At 45.5% G+C, this 21843-nt stretch overlaps 1 protein-coding gene across 1 annotated transcript in view; it reads right to left on the bottom strand.

Moving 5' to 3' along the window:
- Hydin (HYDIN axonemal central pair apparatus protein) overlaps nucleotides 1-21843 on the bottom strand; it is a 337184-nt gene that overhangs the window by 271155 nt on the left and 44186 nt on the right. Inside the window, exons 4-7 of the mRNA XM_048437266.3 lie at nucleotides 19111-19230; nucleotides 16610-16744; nucleotides 6255-6454; nucleotides 134-258 (exon numbers count right to left, since the gene is read on the bottom strand). Of these exons, the coding sequence (XP_048293223.3) occupies nucleotides 134-258; nucleotides 6255-6454; nucleotides 16610-16744; nucleotides 19111-19230 (580 nt within the window). The remainder of the gene's footprint in view (nucleotides 1-133; nucleotides 259-6254; nucleotides 6455-16609; nucleotides 16745-19110; nucleotides 19231-21843) is intronic.

Genomic DNA, 21843 nt, shown 5'->3' on the forward strand with positions numbered 1-21843 from the left:
CCTAGTTTGTCTCTTTCCTTTTCCAATCTTAACAAGTTTCTGCCACCACAAATACATCTTAGCTTCCTCATTTTTCTATTTGCCCTTTCTTCCTCCGTAGAACTGAAATTGAAGGGAAGAGAAAGAAGCATACCAGTGTCGTAAGTCACGATGAGCTTCCCGTTATGGTTGCCTACGGTCTGGGGCTCGAAGTCCACTTCTAGCTGCATGGACTCCCCCACGTTAAGAATCCCGTCCGTTGGCTCTATGGAAAAAGGCCTGCAAAACATGCGGTGGCACGATCAGAATATACTTCCGACTCTTGGGACGAGGAGAGGAGACATGGCTTCAGATCTTCAGACGGCTCACATCCAACTTCTGCTCAGAAGTACAGTATGGATTGCACATTGGAGGGAAAGAAGCAGGTTGAACATTAAAGTAACAGTAACAGATCAGCAAGGCAAGAGACCCGAGAGGTACAGTCATTCGTGTTCTTGTTTGTGTTCTTTTTTTTTTTTTTAATTTGTGGGGTGTTCCTGCTGGGAATGAAATGGATAAAAGTCAACACTGCCCTCAAGACTCAGAGATTGTAATATTGAATAGACTGCTATTTGAAAAAGAATCCTGCCTTCCTAGGGCTAAAAGGTGGAGTGTGGGGAGTCCAGAGGAGAGCAGATCACAAGAGTGGAAGCCCTATCCGAGTTCCCAGAAGAGAGCTTAACAAGGCTCCATTTTAAGGGGATGGGAGAAGTGGAGGGAATTTCAAGAGATGACGCAACACCTCAGGGTTCTTACCAGCCGCTACCATCTCCAGGCCCAGGAAGTCACGGGAAAGGAGGAATCCCAAGAGAAGGCTGCCTAGTGAGCAAAAGGAGGCAAACGGCCTAGAAAGCCGTGCAGTAACAATAAAAGAAATAATACCACGATGGGCAATCTCGTTGCCAAGTCTACCGAGGTTTCAAATTACCTAGGAGATCACTGAGGTACACTTCTGGGTAAGTCTTCCACAGAGGGCTGACTAAAGGCGAAAGACCTGCCCTGAAAGCAGGTGCCACCATCCCGTGAGCTAGGAGCCTGAACGGGATGAAGAGGAGAAAAGGGAAAAAGCCAGTCAAGTGTCCACCATGCCTTCAAGTGACCTACTCTTCCCTACCCTCTCTGCTGTAATGGACTTGAGGGAAAATCAGGTCTTCCTGGCTTAAGTTATTTCTGATGGGCGCTTTGTGATAACTTCATGAGAAGTAACTGACAAAAATCCTGGTCCCTCATCTCACTCTCTGTCTTATCCCAGGCTCCTATTGACTGAATCCAAACAGAAGTCAAAAGGCCTATAGAACTGTACCATAGAGGTCAGCTTCCTGGGCACACGCAGGAGGAAGAAGGAAGGAAATGCAGTTAGGAGATGAACAGGGCAAGTTCTGCATCTTGAAAACAGAATTGGAGACTCAGATGTCAGGAGGCACGAGGGTGGGTTTGAGCAGCGCGAGATGGTTTCACTGAATGGTCCTGGGGTGGGAGAGTAACCTGGACCTGACTATGAAGCACCTTTGAACAACTCATGGGGCTCCTCCTTCTAAACAGGAGATTCAGTCCATTTAATTATTTTCACGGTCCATTTCACATCTTTAAATTGCTAGTTTTTCAAAGTAATGTGGTAGGCAGTGCAGCTGGCAGGCTAAGATGTTTCTGAGTACTTCTACTACAACAGCGTCTGGAATCATTATCCTTCAAGTCTGCCTGTAGATAATGAACTCTGTTATGTTCAGAGAACATAAGCTCTCTGCCACGAGGATACAGAGCAGACACAAGGGTCGCACGAGGTGGCTGAGATTGTTCACTAAGACCTCTGCGGCCTCCAGGGATAAGGCCTGTTCACTTTCTCTGTTGCCCTCTGTTTGGATCTCTTATTCCAACCCCTGATCATAGTAGATATGATACCAACGCTCTGGTGATCTCTTGGCACTACTTCAGGGTAATCTGGAGTTGCTGGCCTTTTACATTGACCTCTGGAGATGACCGAATGAGCTCAAAATCTGGGTGTGCCATGACCTTGGACAAGTTATTTAAAAAGCCGTTTTCTCATCTAGAAAATTGGTCAAGCTAGCACCTGCCTCATAAGGTTGCTGTGTGGAGTCAAGGGATAAGGTGTCTGGGATAATGTCTGGCCCCAGGAATATTGCATGATACAAATGTTTATTGCTATTTTATCGTTACCAGTTTTCCAGCAATGCTGGAGGAGGAACTTAAAGATATACTCAGGTGTTAAGTTAATTTTGAGGTTCTATTTCTGCCCCTTTTGGCTTCATTCAGCTCTGGGGAGATTGTGACACACCCAGGTACATCACAACTTAGTCTCCTACTCAAGCACCATTCCTGGGCTTGCTGATCTACGCAATCAAGTTCAAACCCTCAGAATTCAAAGCCACACACCATCTGTCTCCACCCAGGTTTTGCGTCCCAGTTGCACACATTCACATGTATCTAACCCCCTGCTCACCTGTCGCACTCTCAGTGGGTTGTGGCAGGGCAGGTGGGAGGCTTTGGTCTCTTTTGGTCTCTTTACCCACAAAGTCCCCCAAGTACTGCACCTGCTGTGGCCAAACAGACAGCATAGACAACCTGTGACTGCCAGGATCAGAAAGTGCATGGCTTTCCCGCATGTGACATTCCTTTGACTGTCTCTGATCAGAGCTCAGATTCCAAGTCACCACTTACGTAGAATGCTGCCATGTGTGGAGCGCCTATGGGCCTGCATGTCGGGTACCGCTCCTGAAAACTCCTTTCCTCTGAAGGGTTTTCAGCTATTGAGAGGCGCAAGTTAATGCTGGTGCAAGGTAAGCCACGGGGAGAAGCAGGGACGCGCACTCTGCCACTGGGCTGCACCCCCAGCCCACAGTCAAATCATGAATGCCAATAAAACTTTCACCTTCTTGCATCAGTTTTTATAATGTCTTGGAATAGAAAAGGAGTAAACTTTCAGCAGCCAAGGAATCCTTGTGCAAGATGGTGAGTCTTCCAAGGCCCAAGGCCCCTCCCTCCCTTCCGGCTCAGGCAGACTCTGACCCTCGAGGGCAGGGCCCCATTCTGACTTTGAGAACAACACAGCAATGACTTCTCCTTTGCCTCTCCACTTTCTAATTCTGCACCTTCACTTTCCTTCCAAATGCATCTCGGTAGCACAGGAACATGCTGAAATGAATTGGATGCGATCCTATTGCAGAACCTCAGCTAATTTTCTACGGCGAAGGTGACGCCAGTGTCACATCTCTAGGACCCGCAGGATTCCAAGTTCTATAGAGAGGTAATGGATACTTTCCCCCGCGTGCTAATTGCTAGCTTTGGACTAGATGAAACTTCTTCAGCAGTGAGAAGAGTCACCTGGGATCACTCTCACCTCTTGGAGCTGCCCAAGCTCTCTCAATACATCAGATGCTAATTGGGTAGAGTGCACTAGGCGCTGGTGTTTAATCACTGCCTGTAATTTGATTTTGCATTTCATTTTACTAGAGGCCTTTAGGCCGAACCGCCTGCAAAATATCAAGTGTCAGAAAACACTCTTACAAAGAAGTGAGGAGCAGTGATCCTCCGGAGCCTGAGGCGGGTTCTGTCTATTGCACTGTTTAGTTTTGATATGACACCCTCATTAATATCAACTTCTTAATTATGGATGGAACTTGGTCTTCTGAAAAATCATGAGTCTCGTCTTGGTATATTAAATAGTGACTATCATCTTAGTGCCCTTTCTCCCCATGGTCTCTCTGACATTTCACTTCCAGCTTGAGCCTTTAGGTCTTTAAGCTGCTTCCCAATCCTCTATCATCCACTTCCCAATATTAATCCCCCCTTTAGCAGTCAACGTTATTGTGTGACCTGCTAGAGTTCTAGGTCAAGGCTGCACTAAAGTGGAATGGCAATTGTTTATGTTCTCTGTATATTTTATAGCACACCACAGCTCCTTGTATTAGTGCCGAAACCGTTATGCCCATTTTATAGTCCTTGGAACATGTATTTTTAGTTTAAGTTATTGCGGAGGTTTGCAATTGTAGCCTTGCCTCTGTGACATATTGTCGGCCAGGCATCCCATAAACATTTACTGAGCACTTATTTACCCTAGACGTTTGCTGAGCGCATGCAGATGAAACAGTGAGATACAATTCTTGATGGGCCTCAGATGTGGAAGGAAACGTTTCTTCTTCTTGTCTATATAAACCGAACTGTCGTTTACATTAGTTAAACCATTGTTTAAATGAGAACAAAAGCAAGAGCTGTTTTTAACAGAATTTCCCATGAGATAGTGTTTCCCATTGTATTCTGAACTAAAGTGTTCAGACCAAGAGGCAAGGCCTTTGTCTTTATACCCCCCACCGGCCACCAGTTCTCTCTATGTGTCTATTCGGCATCGTGCTGACAGAAGCACCCTGTCTGGGAGACAGAGCACCTGAGGGGTTTGTAGAAAGGATACCTGCTAGGGAATCTCTGCAGAGATTCCAATCCACAGATCCAACCGCAGATTACAAATCCAACCACATCCCTCTCGCTGCAGTCAGGAGAAGCCTCACTTGCAAACAGAAGTCAAATGTAGCTAATGCAGAAAAGAGACCGCAGGAAGGATGCGCTGCAGTTCCCTGCGCTGGCAACGTGGTTAGAAATCATCAATTTTGTGGACAGGCACCGAGGTACAGTTTCACAAAGAGTGTGGAGAGGAAAACAACAGAATTTGCAAGGTGGGAACTCGAGAGACTTGACCACACAAAAGATGGGCAAAATGAGAAAACCCGCCTTCACACAGTGAGGGATGGCCAACAGCAGCTAGACATCCCAATCTTTAGACCAGAAGCAAAAGGAAGAGGAAGTGGGGGGTTATCAGATCCTGGGGATCAGGAGAAGCTGGAACCAAGGCAAGTCAGTCTGATGGCAGCTGGGACCACAGTGAAGACAGGGCTCAGCCGAGGAAGCAGAGAGAGAAGGAGCCCCCTATCCCCTTCTTCCTGTCCTCTAGTCTTCTGGTGACCTATGGTCAGACACAGTGCAATCTAATGCCACAAGAAGCTTGGAAGGTCATTACCGGAATGGTGATGACAGCCACACAGAAGAGTAAACAAGCCCCAAGTTTGTGTGTGCTGATACAGCTTCGGTGATAACTTCCCGAGGGGACTTGCTAGGTCATTTTCTTCCTCACACCTTCAGTTGTAAGGTGGGACCGTGGGACCAAGGTCTCTAACACTATGATTCCCGGCTGCCCCCGAGTTTACTCTCACTTAAACTCCAAATTACTGCGCTAGGAAAATGCAGTAATTTGTTCACAGCTGAATGGTTAAATGCGCAGAAATGTCTTAGATATTTGTCAGCAATGTTACACTGTTGACTTTGGGTTTGTTTGCTTCCTTAGCATTTACATGTCTCTGATATGTAAGAAACCGACAGGTGAAAAGTATTCAGAATTAGACAACTGATCCAAGAGGATATTCTGCCTGCATTTGTTTTTCCATATCGGGTGACTTCTCGTTTACATATAAAAATATCAATATGATAAAACTCATTCCTGAAGGGAAACTATGTGTCAGCTTTCTTCTGCAAACCAAGCACAGCAGCATCCTTTATTTCCTTTTAACATAAATTAGAATTATGAATATTTGGGGAGCTAGTATTCTTTCTACCACTCGGCATTAGCTCACTTTAAAAAACAAAAGGACAGACACCTGTTATACGGTACGTGCATTACTCCAGCAGCTTGGCTTTGCTAATTAATTTTTATCCTCAGTAAAAAACTCTATAAAGTGACTATAGCCCACCATTTCTCAGATGAAAGAACTGAGGATCACAGGTCTAGGAATATAGGCAACTCTGTAGAAGACGAAAAGCTAAGGCGTGTGTTCTCCTCACAGGCCTGCTGATATCCACTGTGATGTGAGATTATCAATTTATATTGTTTGAAGTCACTAAATTTATGATAACCTGGTGTATCATCAACAGCAAATGAACACAGTCAATATCCCCAATTCTTGGTTAAAAAAAAATCTATGTTTACTTATAAATTCCCATGGGTCATCCTATGTAGTAAAGAAGGTGACATTTGGTAAGAAATGGATGGTAAACCTGGAATGTTCGATCCCTTTAGGATGAAGAGACAGCCTGGTCAACATCAATGTTGTCTCCCAGCTTCGCAGCTGAAGCTGTAACAAGCAAAGCCACCCCCAAAGCTAGTTCAGCAAATTACTTGTGCCAGCCAGAGTTAGCTGTAACTGATCAAAAGCCAGGGTTGCAGGAATGCATACCTGCGAGCTTTGAGGTGGAACACGGAGTCTTTGTTGCCAATGTTTCGGACCAGCAGAATCTTCTGGGTGCTGTATTTCACAGGACAAGTGGAAAAATTCAGCTCGTCAGGGAAGTCCAGGATGGCTCGAGCCCCTCTGGCTTTGACGGGCACAACAAACTTTTCTCTTTCAGTAATACAGGTCAGCATGTGGGCATAATCCTGCCAGCAAAGGATATAACCATTATTTGTGGGGACCCCAACATGGTCAAGCTCACTGTAAAAAGGAAAATAGGGGTTCATGGCAGGCATTGTGCAGAACAACTCCGAGTGTTCCTCGATAGACTTCTCAGGACAAGTAGCGAGGGGCTTTCCCTGACAGTCTTCTTGCTGAGAGGGTGAAGGGCGGAGCAAGGGTCAAAACCTATAAACCAGTAGAGAAGCTTAGAGTTCGTGTTTCTCAGACGGTTGGGAGGAGGGTGGGAATGATGACAGTCAGGGTGCAGTATTCTTTAGATTAAAAGATTGCTATTAGACCCTTGTGCCCTCCTTCTACAGGAAGTGTGCAGACTTTTGGCATTTCTAGACACTGGGGTCTAAAACTGTGTTGAGGTCCATTCATAGTGTTGTAGAACACGGTCTTCTGCGCAGAACAGACAGTGTAGTCACGGAACCAGAGCACCATCAGGCTGGTTGACTGCTGATCTGCCATCGTCGTAGGAGGAGGAGCTGGAGAGAGACACTGGACCTCATCTGAGATTCCAGCGGCCCCTCCCAGACATTCTGTCCTAACTGCATGTGGCCTGTGGCTTGAGAGGTCACTCAGAAAAGACTAGAGTATGTAGGTTAAGTAAGATTAACAGAAGGAGAAGCCATCATTCGTGGTGGACAACAACATTCCAGCACAGCTTCTTTGGAGTTACCTATGCTCCTGTAGGCAACCCATCTTGAAAGACTCACTGGTTCCTCAGGTTATCTTTGGTGAGACTATATATTCGTTGTTGGGCTCTTAAATGGATGGGATAGACTTTGTTTATGTCTCCCCAAGGAAGGACTTTCCCCAACACATTGTTATTCTGGGATATGAGGGCCGCTGGCTACAGTTTGAACACACTGGTATCTAAACCCTGTTTATTCTTCCGCCTCATGTCTTTGGACGGATGATGCTGATGAATGGAGGGTATGGCTTCACCTCTCGCTCTGAACGATACAAAGCAGCATGTGCTTTGCTAGTTTTAAGCCAAAGCTTTCAGAAGTTTTGATATTGCAAGTCTTGCTCTTGCGACCCTGCCACTGTCATGTGACAAGTCTGGTCTAACTGACTGCAGGATGAGAGCCTAGAGCTTGCACCCAGGGACAAACCAAACTAGCCTCAGGCAGTGATCTGCAAATCTGTGAGGGAGCTCAGCCACGGTGAGCAGAGATGGTGCCTGGTGCACAAGGTTGCCTGGTCAAGATCAGAACAGTCCTGCTGAATCAGTGTTGTGAGCAGTGTTGTTACTCTTTCAGGTGCTACATTTTGAAGTGCATTGTTGTTACACGGCAACAGCTAACTGATACACGGCCCAATTTGGATGTCTTTTCTTATACAAAGTCATTTGACCAATTTGTACAAAATACCCAAACCCTAGGCATCTATCTTTCTTAATTTTGAGTCTAAATACATCTGGAATACCGAGTAAAAACCCTCTTTGTCATCTCATTAAATAGAAACATAACTCTCACCAGCACCACAACAAAAAAAAAGTTCAATGAGCCTCTGAAAAGCAGGTTAAGTATATAGAGAAAACATGAATGGTCCCCTCAAGAGCTGGGCGGGAGCTCAGAAGTCAACGTCAGAAGCATGTGTTATCTAACCCAAGTTTGTCTTCCTCATCTTCGGTTTTTACATTATGTTGGTGTGTTCTGGCTGCTAGGCAGTCTTGATCAATGGAAAGTTGTTGGATTTCAAATGCCTTACAGCACCATACGGTAAATGGTATTCAGTGAAGCGAACGGCCTGAGGACACGAGGCCCAAGGAGCAACCTTTACATCCAAGGATTACCGTGCCTTGACTTTCATCACCCCCCCACCTCATTTCCCAACCATTTGAGAAACGTGAACTCCCAGCTTCTCTATTGGTTTATAGGTTTTGACACTTGGACAGGCCCTTGCCTCTCAATAGAAAGGATGTCAGTGAGAACACCTCACTATGTGTCCTGAGAAGTCTGTAGAGGAACACGCTGAGTTGTTCTGCAGAATGCCTGCCATAGTCCCTATTTCTCCTTTTACAGTAGTCTGTAAAAGGAGCTTTTTGATTTTTTTCTTGTTTTTCTTTTCAACAAGTCTCTTTGGGCTTTGGGGACAGAGTAGGGATGGGATTGTCTAGCATACAGAGTGACACAGATCAGCCGTGCCCTGGACTTCAGGATGCCACAGGGCGGGGAGGAAGCTGTGGGGCTCCTCACTAGCCTAGCCATTCTGGTGAGGGTGCAAGGGTGCATATGCCTGGCAAAGTACTGGCTAGGAAACAGACGTGGTTACAACCTCTTCCCTTTACATGAGGAAGGAGAAGAAAATGAGCACACGAATAATGTCTCTGGACATTATTTCATAATGTACATGCAATACAATGCCATCTACTGTGTAAATGCATTAATAAGCATCAGGGCAAAATAACCAGCATATAAGCCCGTGGTTCTCTCTGCACCCTCCAACCCCCAACCCCACACCCGGCTTCCCAGCAGGCACCTCTCTGGTGTCCCACACCAAACCCCCTGATTAACACTACAGCATACAACACCACATAAAATCCTCAGCCAATGGGCAGGAGTGAGAGTTGAGAGCCGGAGTTGACACCCAAGCCACTCTTCTTGGCTGATCAGCCCAGGCTGCGGACTTTTTCTTAGTCCCCACAAAGACCCCACAAAGCCAGTTGAGGTCCAGCTCCTGATCAATATACCCCAATCCAGTTCTAAGACCTCCTTTCAGGTTTGCTGTGGATGTCTCCATCATTTGAGGACCTTGAACAGACTAACACATTCTAGATCCCCCACCCCGCTTTATTTTCTTGGTGCTCTTGAGAACCTACCAACATTCAAAAGATATCCTGAGTGCAGCTATTTCCTTCCACCCTGATCATGGCAGTTTTTCCTGGGCTATTGAGACCCTCCTCATTCAAAGTCCATTTCCACCCAGTTAAGGTGAAAGTCAGCTCAGGCCGTGCCTCTGCTCAAAGTCACCCTGGTTGAGGACTCCACAGTGAGGCCTCCGTCTTCTCCCCAGCCACATCTCCTCCTGTCCTGCTCGTTCTTCCACGCAGCTACCATCTCCCAGGGCCCACTCGGAGCCTTCACACTCGATGCTTGCTCCATTCACACCTCGCTGTCCTCTGGTTACTCCAGATGCTTCTGTCCATTCTCTCGCAGAGACCTCATTGCCTACTCCATCTAAGCTTAGCCCTCCCATGCCACTGACTTCTAGGCATCCCACACTACATCGCAGTCTAGATTTATCAAACATTGGATGAACGTTTGTTGAATTAAGAGAAATTAGTAATACAACACTGGATAGTAGTGAATGAAAAATAAGTAAATAAATAAAGTGATCAAAGGACGGAATACTGGGGGGGGGGGGCAGGAAGGACCTCTACAAAGAGGAGGCATGCTAGTCAGAGTGGCCAGAGTGAGGAATGAAGCTATATGGCTGGATGACTCGCTCAGGAAGTATGACTCAGAGCTGTTGCCAAAGGAAAACAGGGCAGGAGGGGAAGAGACCCAGGAGAGGCAGGGGCAGGCAGGGAGGTCACAGAGCATCTTTTAAGCCAGTGGCAGGGCCTGAGAATGGCAGGAAGCATCAACAGTGTGGACAGCTGATTCCCCCACACAGGCCAATTTATAGCTTAGGAAATGCACTGCGAATCACACGGGCAGTGGACTGTAAGTGGGCCTTAGTGAGAAAAAAAGGCCAACTTTCTCCCCAGTAGTCCCAGGCAAGAAATGATGATACTGATCTGAATCATGAGCTAATGTGCTCGCTTCACCAAATGTCTGCCAAGAAGGAAGTTCTCCATGACTATGGCCTGTTACAATTAATTTTACATATTAAATACAGTGCTGGGTGAAAGCCATTGTGCGAACAGTCTCCATGTGCTTCCTTGTGTTGTTGAGGTGATCATAAGGGCACCACTGAAAATGATACCAGAATGAGGACAAGGTAAGTCAGGGCACAGCGAGGGCTTTGAGAAAATGGAGTATCATCAAGAGCTGCAGTAGTTTGAATGAAAAACGTCTCCCACAGTCTCAGGCATGTGGACGCTTGGTCCCAAAGTTGGCGGTGTTATCGGAGATGCTTAGATGGTGCGGCTTTGCTGGAAGAAGTGTATCACTGAGGGTGGGCTTTGAGATGTCATAGCCTCACCCTATTCTTAATTTGCTTCCTCTGCATCGTGTTTGCCATCTAAGATGCGAGCTCTCAGTTTTCTGCCTGGCTGGCCAGGCTCGTCTCCTGCCATGTCTCCCTGATAGTGGTTGTGATGGACTCCTATCCCTCTGGACCAATAATCCCAAATAAACCTTCATTCTCTAAGTTGCCCTTCGTGGTATTTTATCATGACAGAAAAGTAACTAAGACAAATGCTGTGTGGTAAGGGGCTGGTTAGTCTTAAAGAACCCAGCAAGTCTCCTGGTGGAAGTGACCTTTGATGGAGATCTGAACCACAAAAAGAACTAACCAGGAGAGAACCAGGGACAGAGTGTTCCTGGCAAGGGGGGCCATGAACATAAAGTCTTCAGGTAGGTGTACGCAATAAAAATTAATGAACAGTACTCTCCAAATGTATTAAAGTTAATGTGTTGGACTCTTCGCCTCGCAATTGATTTTGCTTTTCAGATGGCAATGCCAAGCTTGGGAATGATGGCATCCGGACATAAGGAAGTACAAATTATAGTGAAATATCTGGTCTTAGGAAGCCGCATAAAATTCAATCACACAACTGTTTAGGCAGATGACAGCGGCATCTTAAAGAGGTAAGTATTGCTTTCATTTTTTTTTTTTTTTTTTTTTTTGGTGCTCAAACCCAGCCAGCAAAGTTTTTGTTGGGAACCATAAACTGGAAAGCAGTCGGAAGAGTATTAATTAAGGCATTGAGGGGCTGCTGCAGAGTCAGGCCCAGAGGCAATCCTGGGGTGTTTTGTTTTAGTTCTCAATGTGTCTTATGTCTTGCTGTGTAAGGGGTTTAAGGCAGCTAGAGATGGCTGAGGAAGCTGACTGACATAGTATCAAGGACAGTTTGGAATCTTCTCAAATTCCCAAGTGAGGGTTAGACACCGAGTCACAATTTTTTTCTCTTAACTGATTCCCACACCCAGAAAAGAACATGAAGACAATTTAAAACAGTGCCTTTAAAGCACACTCCAATCTCCAAGGTTAGGAATATAATATAATGTAATGTAATGTAATGTAATATATATAATATCTATCGCAGATTATGTGACATGCCAGTAGATACTGCTTTATTGGTTTGGGATGAACTCAGATCTGATGACTCAGGAGGCGAAGCTATTCTCCAGCTGATGGAATTCTTCCTGCTATGCAGAGCCATTAGGTCACCATTCAAAGGCAGGGTATTTGTTCCAACCTCTCTCCCTTCTACCATGAAACTCTGCCGTGAATCACCCCACTGAAAGGCTACCCCAGTAACAGTGCTCTCCAGACAGCCTTCTTTCCGACCCCCTCTTTAAACCTGAAAAACAGCAGAAAACACTAGCAGAGAAGAATTGATTCTCTGGGAGTAAAAAGAATTGAATCCTGATTTTCACATTAGTTCCTTGAGAGACAGCAAATGGGCATAGGCATCTTTGAAGACTCAGCAGAGGGAAATGGTGCCTTCTATTCCAACAAATGACTGCATGTTAAGGTCAAGGCCAAAGTGGCTAAAGCCTTACGTCCCCTTTCTGCCTTCTGTGTTGGGGGAAATGGCACAGAGTGAAAGCAGGTGTGACCAGGAGTTAGTGAAGTCCCCTTGGCACCAAGATAACCTTCGAAATCCTTCACCAGTGACAAGCATTTGCTAGACAGTAGCTTCTCAATCTAGATTCACCCTCAGAAGAAATTCCTTAGGAACTAGAATTTGGAGTTTTCAAACTGGAAACTGGAATTCTTTTGGAAATCCTAGAGAGTTTAAAAAGGGACCGACCAGATATCTTGGGTTTGGCCTGTGCCATTGGTAGCACCACCTATGGTTGAGCTAAGATCTCAGCGTCCTGGGGGTAGCTATATCCCATCTGTTAAGAGAATCATTTCTGACCTTGGATATTGAAAGAGAGGCAGGATTTAGGAATTTATTTTAACTATTGGTTGTTTAAATAGATAATGGGAATTTACTGAGAATTCACATGAATAGTATCACCCACGAGGACAAGTGATTTCCCTTAAGTGCAAAGAAGCAAAGAAGGTTAGTACCCTTAACCCTGCTAGTCCACCTGTGCTTGCTTCCACATCCACGTGCTCTCTGCCTTCACCATGTACCTAGGATTAGCCTCTCTCTCCTACATATCAGATAGCAACCCTTCTGTCACCCCAGGTCTGCCCCAAATCTCTGGATTTCCCTCTTTACTGAACAGACGCACTTACAATAGACCAGCTTACAATCACACGTCAATGTTCTAGTCCAATGTGTCTAGCACTATGCTAGGCTGTGGAGTTACAGGAAGGGCCTAGATAGAACTAGGGAGAGCTAAGTCTAGAGAGAAAGAAAATAAAATTCCTAACGATGGAAATTACCGATTAGGAGAACATGCCAGCTGCCTATAATTCCAGCACTGAACTGGCAGAGGCAGGGGAGTCAGTAGTTCGAAGGGATTCTCAGCTGAACAGTGAGTTTAAGGCTCGTCTGGGTGCCATGGGATCCCATCTCATACTCCACCCTAAAAGATGTTATGGTATCTACACTTTAATTCAAAGTGTTGGCAATAGAATTCATGATTATTATATATCTAGGGCACAGAAAATATGCTAACGTTTTGTCCTTCTTGAGACATGTATTAAATTTTATAGGAAAGCCATTTTTGACAGCTAATTGACCATTTCCCCTAAAAAACATATGCAGAGAAAACAGAATAGTGTAACAAATGCCACTATACTCATCACCCAGATTTAAGCATAAATGATGTGCCTTCATTCTGACGTCATCTAAACATGATTCTTAAAGCTCCGTCTCGCATTCCCTCCTCCAAATACTGCTACATTCTCACACTGCAGAACTATACAAACATGTTTTCTCGAGTCTAAGTCAGTATTCTGTGCTGCCTTCCAACCAGAGCTTAATATTTTTCCAGCTCAATTTAATAATAAACATAATTTAAGAGGTCAGGAAAATAAATGACAGGCTCCAGAATTCCCTGATGCTATTTGACTAAAACACTGACTATTATGCTTCCCTGGTGCATTCTGCATACAGCGGCATTAGTAGACTAATAACACAGACAGTGGTTTTTGTTTTTTTTTTAAGTCTGTGTGGGAGGAGACTGGGAAGGTCAAAGTGAATCGACTGCACCTGTTATCTGGGCAGCTGGCATTCTTGGCAACCGCCATGCCCAGGAAGCCAATCAAAAGATGACAGGCGAGAATGCAAATGGCCTATCATCTTCAATGTGCTAATATACATGGGTGCTGACAATCCAACTGAAAGGGGGTGAGCTTATTAAATGTGGCATGCTGCAATTTGCATAGCTCACCCCCCCCCAGGTGTGAGGGACATGAATGAGAATGGCGAGGGAACGGGTCAGCAGGGGACACAGAGGCAAACTGTATGGTGCTGAACTCTTTGACTATCAATTCGGCCAACTGAAGAAACAGGGACGCTCAGTGAAATGACTGTTGCCTAAGCCCTACCTGGCTTCGTTTCTCCTCTGCTGCCTTCTGGAACAGCACAAAAGACAGCATGCCCGAGTTTAGCTGGTCATTCTGTGCACAGGCCCTGTCGGCTTCCCAACAGTGAGGAGTGGGACACTGAACACTGGAAACTGCTGGCCGCAGAAGGAGCCCTGGAAACCAGAGTATCACCCACAGGGCCTCATGCTTGCTGGGTGAGTCCTTCATCACTGACTTGTATCCTCAGGCCTTCTTCTTCTTCTCTTTTTAATCAAGAAATGGAGTCCCAGGAAGTTATCCAGGCTGGCCTTGAACTCATTCTATCACCCAGGAAGGCCTTGATTTTGAGAACTGCCTGCCTCATCCTTCAGCATGGTTAAGGATTGGGCGCCTAGGCCACCAGGGATTGATTCGACAATCCTTAGCAAAAGCCTCACATACGGATTACTCTCCTCACTTATGCCAGCGGTCACCAAACAGGACAGAAACCCCACAAACACCACCCAAGAAACAAACAGCAGTATGACCAGTGACAAGGCAGGAAAGAGTCACAGGAGACTGCCTCCCTGCCGTTCAGAAAAGTAGTGACAGCCACAGTAGTGGTGGGACCTGGTAAGACATTAACAGCAGGTGGTGAGTGTTAGTGGCAGAGAAGTGGCTCGGAGCTCTCTTGTCTGGCTCATCTATTGGTTTCCACTATAATGGCACCATACAGATAAGCATGCCCTCTATTAACATTACCCGTAGCCCACCTCTTTATCCTAGGGCTCTGTTTTTGAGAATTTCATACTTGTATACAATGAAATATTATCATATTTACCCCTTATTTCCCCATGTAAGTCCTCACAGGTCTCTTTCAATATGCTCCCTCCCAACTTCATATATATATATATGAATATATATATATGAATATATATATATATATATATATATATATAACTCATTAAGTTCAGTTGATGCTGCCCATATGTGCACAGGCATGGGGGACAGCCTCTGGAGCATGGGAACCTCATCAGTGGCCACATTCTCAGGAAAGAATGATTGTTCCTCTCCCAGCAACTGTCCACTGCCGGTGGTGCCTCGGAAGGGGTGGTGCATTGGGAAATCATCTCCCCAACCTGTGCTAACAGCGGAGCCTTTTGTTCATGCCCATTTAACTATTGTTTTCCGTTCTAGTTCCTTCACACTGTGGCGAGTTCCCTTCTGCCACCTCCTGAGTACCCAGGTGGGCTCAAGAAGGAGAAACCTAACCAGCAGTTGTGCCTGAGACGCCTAGGAGTCCTAGCTCCTTCCCTCCAAGGAGGAGATGGGGTTCCCATGATCTAGGAAAGCCTGGGGGTGGTGCTGAGGGGAAATGGCCTTAGCTTTGGGCTGTCTGTGTGCAGACAGGGTTCAGCTGACCAGGCAGGGCTTTGCTTTTAGCTGTTTCTTTCTGGCTGTGGTTGAGGGAGATTTTACGGGAAGTCAGTCCTTTACAGAGAACCAGTTATCCAGTAGACAGTGGGGATCGGGAGACTCCATCTCAGCCTGGAGCCCTGACTGTATTTTTGCTCGGATTGAGGTTGACCGCGATCAATATTTGAACTCAGGTCTCTTTCCCAAGTTAGGTGAGACTCCTGGGAGGAAGGACACACAACCTACCAGTGTCCTATCCTATAAAGCCACTGTCTATTCTTTCTCTCAGTTCACTGCGTCCAGACCGGAACTTCTCTTTATTGATGGCCCTCTGTATACAGTATAAACCTGCTGGGTCCAGGCTAGCAGGGAGTGTCCGGCAGTGCCAGGCTTCTTCACAGACTAGTGACTTAGGGCTCATGGGCACCCTTGTCACCTGACAATTCTTTGCTCATTGCTAGTAGCATGGCAACCCTCCTCCTGCTACCTCCCTTTCTCCCCTCACCACCACCAAATCTAAAAGCGACAGTATCTAGAGCACCGCCAACACAAGCTCTGCTGCCATGTTTGCCCATAGCTTGTCCTGGGGTTCAGGGGCAGAAGGGGGATTGGTCTTCAGCATGATAGAGTTGGGAGGTGGTATCCCTTTAAGAGGTGGAGACTGTGGGGAGCTCAGTGCTGGTCCTTCCACAAGATCTAGTTTCCTTTAACCCCATGCCATCTCCCCTTTGCGGAGGATGCCATCCCCCATGAAGTGACTCAGCTAAGGTAGTGGGTGGGGCTTGCTGCAGTTAGAGCTGCTGGGAGTGTCAGCCTCTAAGATGGGGAGGTAGATAAATCCCTTCTTCACACACATCTACCCTCAGGTATCCATAGCAATAATAAAACAACTGACAAAAACCCAGACTAATACAACAACAAAATACCACTACCAGTTCTACCACCAAAATATCAAGACCCACCAAATAAATGTGACCCTCATCACCACCACCACCCACCACCACAGGCCACTCCTAATACTCCTAATATCACCAACACTACCATGAACACCAGCCAACCCTGCGAGTGTTTAGAGAAGTGCTTGAGATACATACTCTTTTTTTTTTTTTTTTGGCCAGTGTTGTCATTACCTTGTTCTCCTCTGGAGTGAAGATGATTCGGAATACAGACGGTACACCTGGGGCCACCTTGTGACCGATGTCTTTGGGGCTGATGATTTTAAAGTAAGGTGAGCTTTCTTCAACAATCTTTACCATCCTTGGGATCTGCAGGGGAGACACACGATGGTCACACCAGGCATGAGAGGGAGGCAGACGAGAAGCACAAGCGTCAGAGTGGAGCACAGTGAAGCTTCCGGCCACTCCTTGCTATGTGTGTGGCCTTCATCGGGAGTTCAGTGGCTTCCACTGGAAAGGGAAATGGTGGAGTCTACGTTTATCCTAAAGGCTCTGGCAGTCAGTCTTCAAGACTTCAAGACAGTCAGGGGGAGGTATCAATGTCAGCATCAGCAGATGCTCAAAAGTAGCCTGATCTATACAGTGAGACCCTGGGGAGAGACAGGGAGAGAGAGAGAGAGAGAGACAGAGAGAGACAGAGACAGAGACACAGAAACAGACAGACATATACCCAGAGACAGACACACAGACAGACAGACATGTGGGGGTGGGGGAGCACATTTTAGACAGGAAAAGAGCGACACACATGCTGTGTTCGCTTTATTCAGAGTATCACGGTGGCCAGGGAGAAGATGGCCCAGTGCTCAAGAGTACATGCTCAGACACCAGCTCCCATGTTGAGTGTTTCATAATTGACCGGAATTCCAGATTCAGGGGTATCTGACACCTCTGGTCTCCATGGGCACTTGTATGTCAGGAAGGAGAGAAGAGAGCTTTTATCTGCCTCTCAGCACACATCCTGGCGTAACTCATGTGAGAACATACCTGCCAAGCCTGGAGAAAGTTATCCGCTTGTTGATAATTGGAAGTTCTCTGGTTGAGGACTTACCATGGGGCCGATGCTTTGGCTGAATCTCACGCAAGAGGCATTGGGTTATCCACAAAAACTGTGCCATTTGGAAGATGAAATTTATATATTCCCCTTACTCCAACTTCCTCATATAGACCTATTGATAGTCGCTTCTTGTTTAGGGTTGGGAGGAGTTACAAGGGACCTAGAGACTAGGTCCACTCCATCCTTACTAGCCTATTAATACCTAACAAGTATAAAATAGTCGCAAGAGGGGAGAAGAGAATTCTACACGAGAAAATGAACCTGTTGGCAGCTCCATGTCCACAGAATGTGGCTCTTCTTGAGGCCTATGGACATGCCCCTGGCACCTCCGTTCTCTCTCATTGCTCTGCTTACCCTTAGCTTCTGCTGTGAAGCCAGAAACAAACAAGCAAAGCCAAACTCTAAACATAACCATTGTCTCCAGAGTCTGGCTTTGCTGGCACTAATCACCCTGTTGATCTCTGAAAGACATCACTGAGCCCTTTAGTGAGCTACAGGTGAACACACCTCCACGTCTTCCCACTTGCTTTGGGCTCCTGCCCGGACTTGGTTTCTCATTTTTCTTGTAGCTCACCTCTTTTCCTGGACTCCTATTTGTCTTTCCCTTGGAGTTTAGAATTGCTGAGGTGTCCCCCCTTCACATACCATCTGTTTATTTTTGCATTAACTGTACTTAAAGCTTCCCATAATCCCTCTTCCATTACTGTCAGGTGTCAAGGAAATCCTCCAGCATTGAATTCTTTTCTTTGAAACAAACCCTAGTTTATCTCTAAAGAAAAAAAATAAGGCTAGAGAGGAAGCCCTCGTTTAATTATAAAGGAGCATGGCATGGGCATCGGGATAAGTCTTCTGCAGACAAAGTCTGAAGACTGTGTCGTATAACGGAAAAGACACAAAAGGGAAGAAAAAACACAAGTTAGAGAAGAGAGGTTGTTGAGAAGAATAATTTGCAGACTGTAAGCATAAATGCTCCTATTTGGTATTCATCTGAGCAGATAATACCTTGAACTGGGATAATGATGTCTGCAATGCAGAGAATATCTTCAATCATATTAACTGTTTAGTCTTAAGGAAAACCTAGTCCAGCTGGTCAGACACAAGAACTCCACGTCATTCACCAAATCCACACTTATGCACCAAGAAGTTGGGGCGCGTGGCTGAAGAGATGTCTCAGTGGTTAAGAGAACTGACTGCTCTTCCAGAGGACCAGGGTTTGATTCACAGTACACACACAGGGGCTCACAACCATCTGTGACTCCAGTTCCAGGGAATCCGACACTCTCTTCGGGGCCTCTCTTGGCGCTGTATACCTATGATGTACATACACACATGCAGACAGAATACCCACATGCATAAAATAAAAATAAATCTACCTTTAGAAACGGAAGTTAGAGTACATGTTGGCAGTTTGCCATCTGTTGGGCACGGCCCTGGACGATATAAATAGCAACAATCAGACCTAATCTCATGGTCATGAAACTTGCAGTCAATGAGCATGTTTTATTATTTTCCTATGTTTATCAAATTAAAAAGTGTATCTAAGACCCTTCAGGATCCCCGTCTACTGAACCCCTCCTCCAGCATCTTGGAAAAGTTCACCTATGCCAGAGAACATACTCACTTTGTCGTTGTTTCTTAAAACCAATGGAACTTCATAGACTTCACAGGGAGAATAGTTCTGGAATATGATTTCCGATGGAAAGGGCTGAAATAGGGCCTGGTCCAAGTCAACTCCAGAATACTGCAATTGAAAGAGAAAATCACTCGTACTGCGAACAACGGCCAAGATGGCTGGGGGACGTGATGCAAAGATCTAGTTATTTAGAATGAAGAACATGGGGGGGGGGTCATTCAAAAGGGGAAACTACCATAGCAAAAGTTAAAATGAGTGAGATTGTTTTCATTAACTTTACTACGGAAGAAGATAGAAACTTTGGGAGCTGGCTCAGTCAAATATAGAGCTTCTGGCACAAGCCTGGGATATGAGTTCTGGTCTCCAAGACCTACAGAAGAAGTCAGGCATGGTAGTGCATGCCTGTAATCCCAAGACTGGGGAGGCAAAGGCAAGTGAATCTCTGGGGCACACTGTTCATCCAGTATAGCCTAAACAGTTCCACGTCTCGATAAGAGAACCTCAGAAAATAAGGTGGATGCTGACCCAGCTAGCCTGTGAGAATAACCCAAGAGCTCTATCAGCAAATACCTGCTTGCCACACGGCTAACAAGGACAAGGAATTGCTGACTGTGCTCCAGGAGAAAGGAGATTGATGGCCATGGAGAGCACAGGGGATAAAGACAATTGGGTTACATCAGCCCCCATGCATTGGACTTAGGGGCTGAGATATGTGCACAACTCTTGGACCTGCAGCAAGGCTGGAGAGACAGAGACTAGTCTTCCAAAGCTTGTCTAGGAAGGGTAGGACTCTGACGAGCTTTTCTCTCACTGATCTGTAGCTAGATGTGCCACGGAATAAGAATGAACTAGGGTCCCTAAGTCCTTCAGTGCCGGTGCTCAGGGAGATCTGGCACCAGCGACCAGGTCTCTTCCAAGAGTGAGTCACCACAGGATTTGGATAATTTATGCAATCTTCCAATTGTGAAATTTTATAGCTCACAACCAAGAATGCTCTTTAAGATGCAAAAACCTGCAGACTGTAATTATATAAACCAGCCATAAATATGAGAAAACAGTATGTCAGCACAAAAAGCCAGCACAAACAAGAGGTGGCAGAAAACAGCAGTGTGACCCACTCTCTGAAACACAAGACTCAGAATTTAGCAGAGGTAGAAACAGTAAGAAAGTAAAAGCAGGTTCTGTACTACACATGATCATGGGAAGCAGGGATTCAGGGTGTGTGTGTGTGTTTAATAGCTGGCTATCCACAGCTGAAGTGGTGTTGGTACGGAGGAAGGTGAGAAGAGCATTCAGAAGAAGGCAGATTGAGATGAGAGAAAATTCAGAACTGATATGGGAGGGGATATGTGAAAAGGCCTAGAATGTATGCAGCATTTGGAGGCTGGGAAAGTGGGGAAGAGGCGTTATTGCTAGAACAGTGGCAGATAGGTTTTTATAGTTGATGATAGCACCAGTACAAACATGCAGGAGGCCTTATGAGCTCCAGTAGGGTTAAAAAGACATCCATACCTAGGTAGTAATTATAAAACCATTGAAAACAGAGGCAAAAATGTGCAAGAGATGCTAACAGGAAAAAGGGAGTATGTTTTTTAGCCAAGAAACAAAAAATTGTTTGACTGCTCAAAATAATTAATGAGGGTAAAAAGTGTGAAGATAATGTCATGTAAACGCTGGGGAAATAAGTTCAAACCAGCTAACCAACCAACCGACCAAACAAACAAACAGAACCTGCAGAAATAATATTCTCTACCTCCCCACACCAAAAAAAAAAACAACCAAAAAAAAAAACAAAAAACAAAAAACTCCCTTCAACAAAGAATCTCAAACAGAAACATTTTGGGGGAAGATAAAAATTATAATTTTAACAATGTCCAAAGGAGACCACTGAAGGGTATTCTCACAGAGGGAGACATTTGTCTGGGATCTTCAGATACAGGGGAAGGACAGAAGAATGATAAAGGCGTTATTTCCAGTCTATCTCAACCACTGGGCCACACAGACAACACCCGTGAGAACTTGCTTATCCATGACATGTGTGCACTAGCTGGACACTCACATCTGGCCTGGGATGCGCACATCCCTATGGCTTCGCTACTGCTGTGAGTTTCATTGGGTACTTGCTTTTTATCAGAGCAATGAGCAACATCATGATATAAAGGGAACCAGTTAGAAATGAAAGAGCACATCTTGTCACGTTCCACTCACACAGAGGAAAATTTAACCTTTTGAAGGAAGAGGTAAGAGTCAGAAAATTGACATAAGTAACCTTTCAGGGAGTCAGTGGATATATGAACATGATTACACTGATGATACATATATAAATACACAGGTGCAACACACAAGTTTTTATTTTAAAGAAGAAGGCTATCCTCCCAAAAATTATGCACAAGCTTACACACCCTTCATAACACTTCACTGAGAATCACAGAGATGCCTTCCAATCAGGGACATCACTCAGTGTTAAAAGGCAAGACAGAAAGTCCAAGCAGATTCCCTTCCTTCAAAGATAGGTAGCAGAAACAGTCCTAACGATAAACTGAGCCAATATATTTACACATACGCATGTGTGTGTGTGCGCATGCGTGCGTGTGTGTGTAATACTTGGTAAAGAAGTAAAAAAAAATGAAGAATTTTCAATGTCATGTGTATATTGGTGTGTGTGTGTGTGTGTGAAGGCCAGAGGTTGATGCTAAGTGCCTTCCTCTATCACCCTCTGGG

This window comes from Myodes glareolus, chromosome 22 (assembly GCF_982192425.1).
Source record: "Myodes glareolus chromosome 22, mMyoGla1.1, whole genome shotgun sequence".
Taxonomy (NCBI): domain Eukaryota; kingdom Metazoa; phylum Chordata; class Mammalia; order Rodentia; family Cricetidae; genus Myodes; species Myodes glareolus.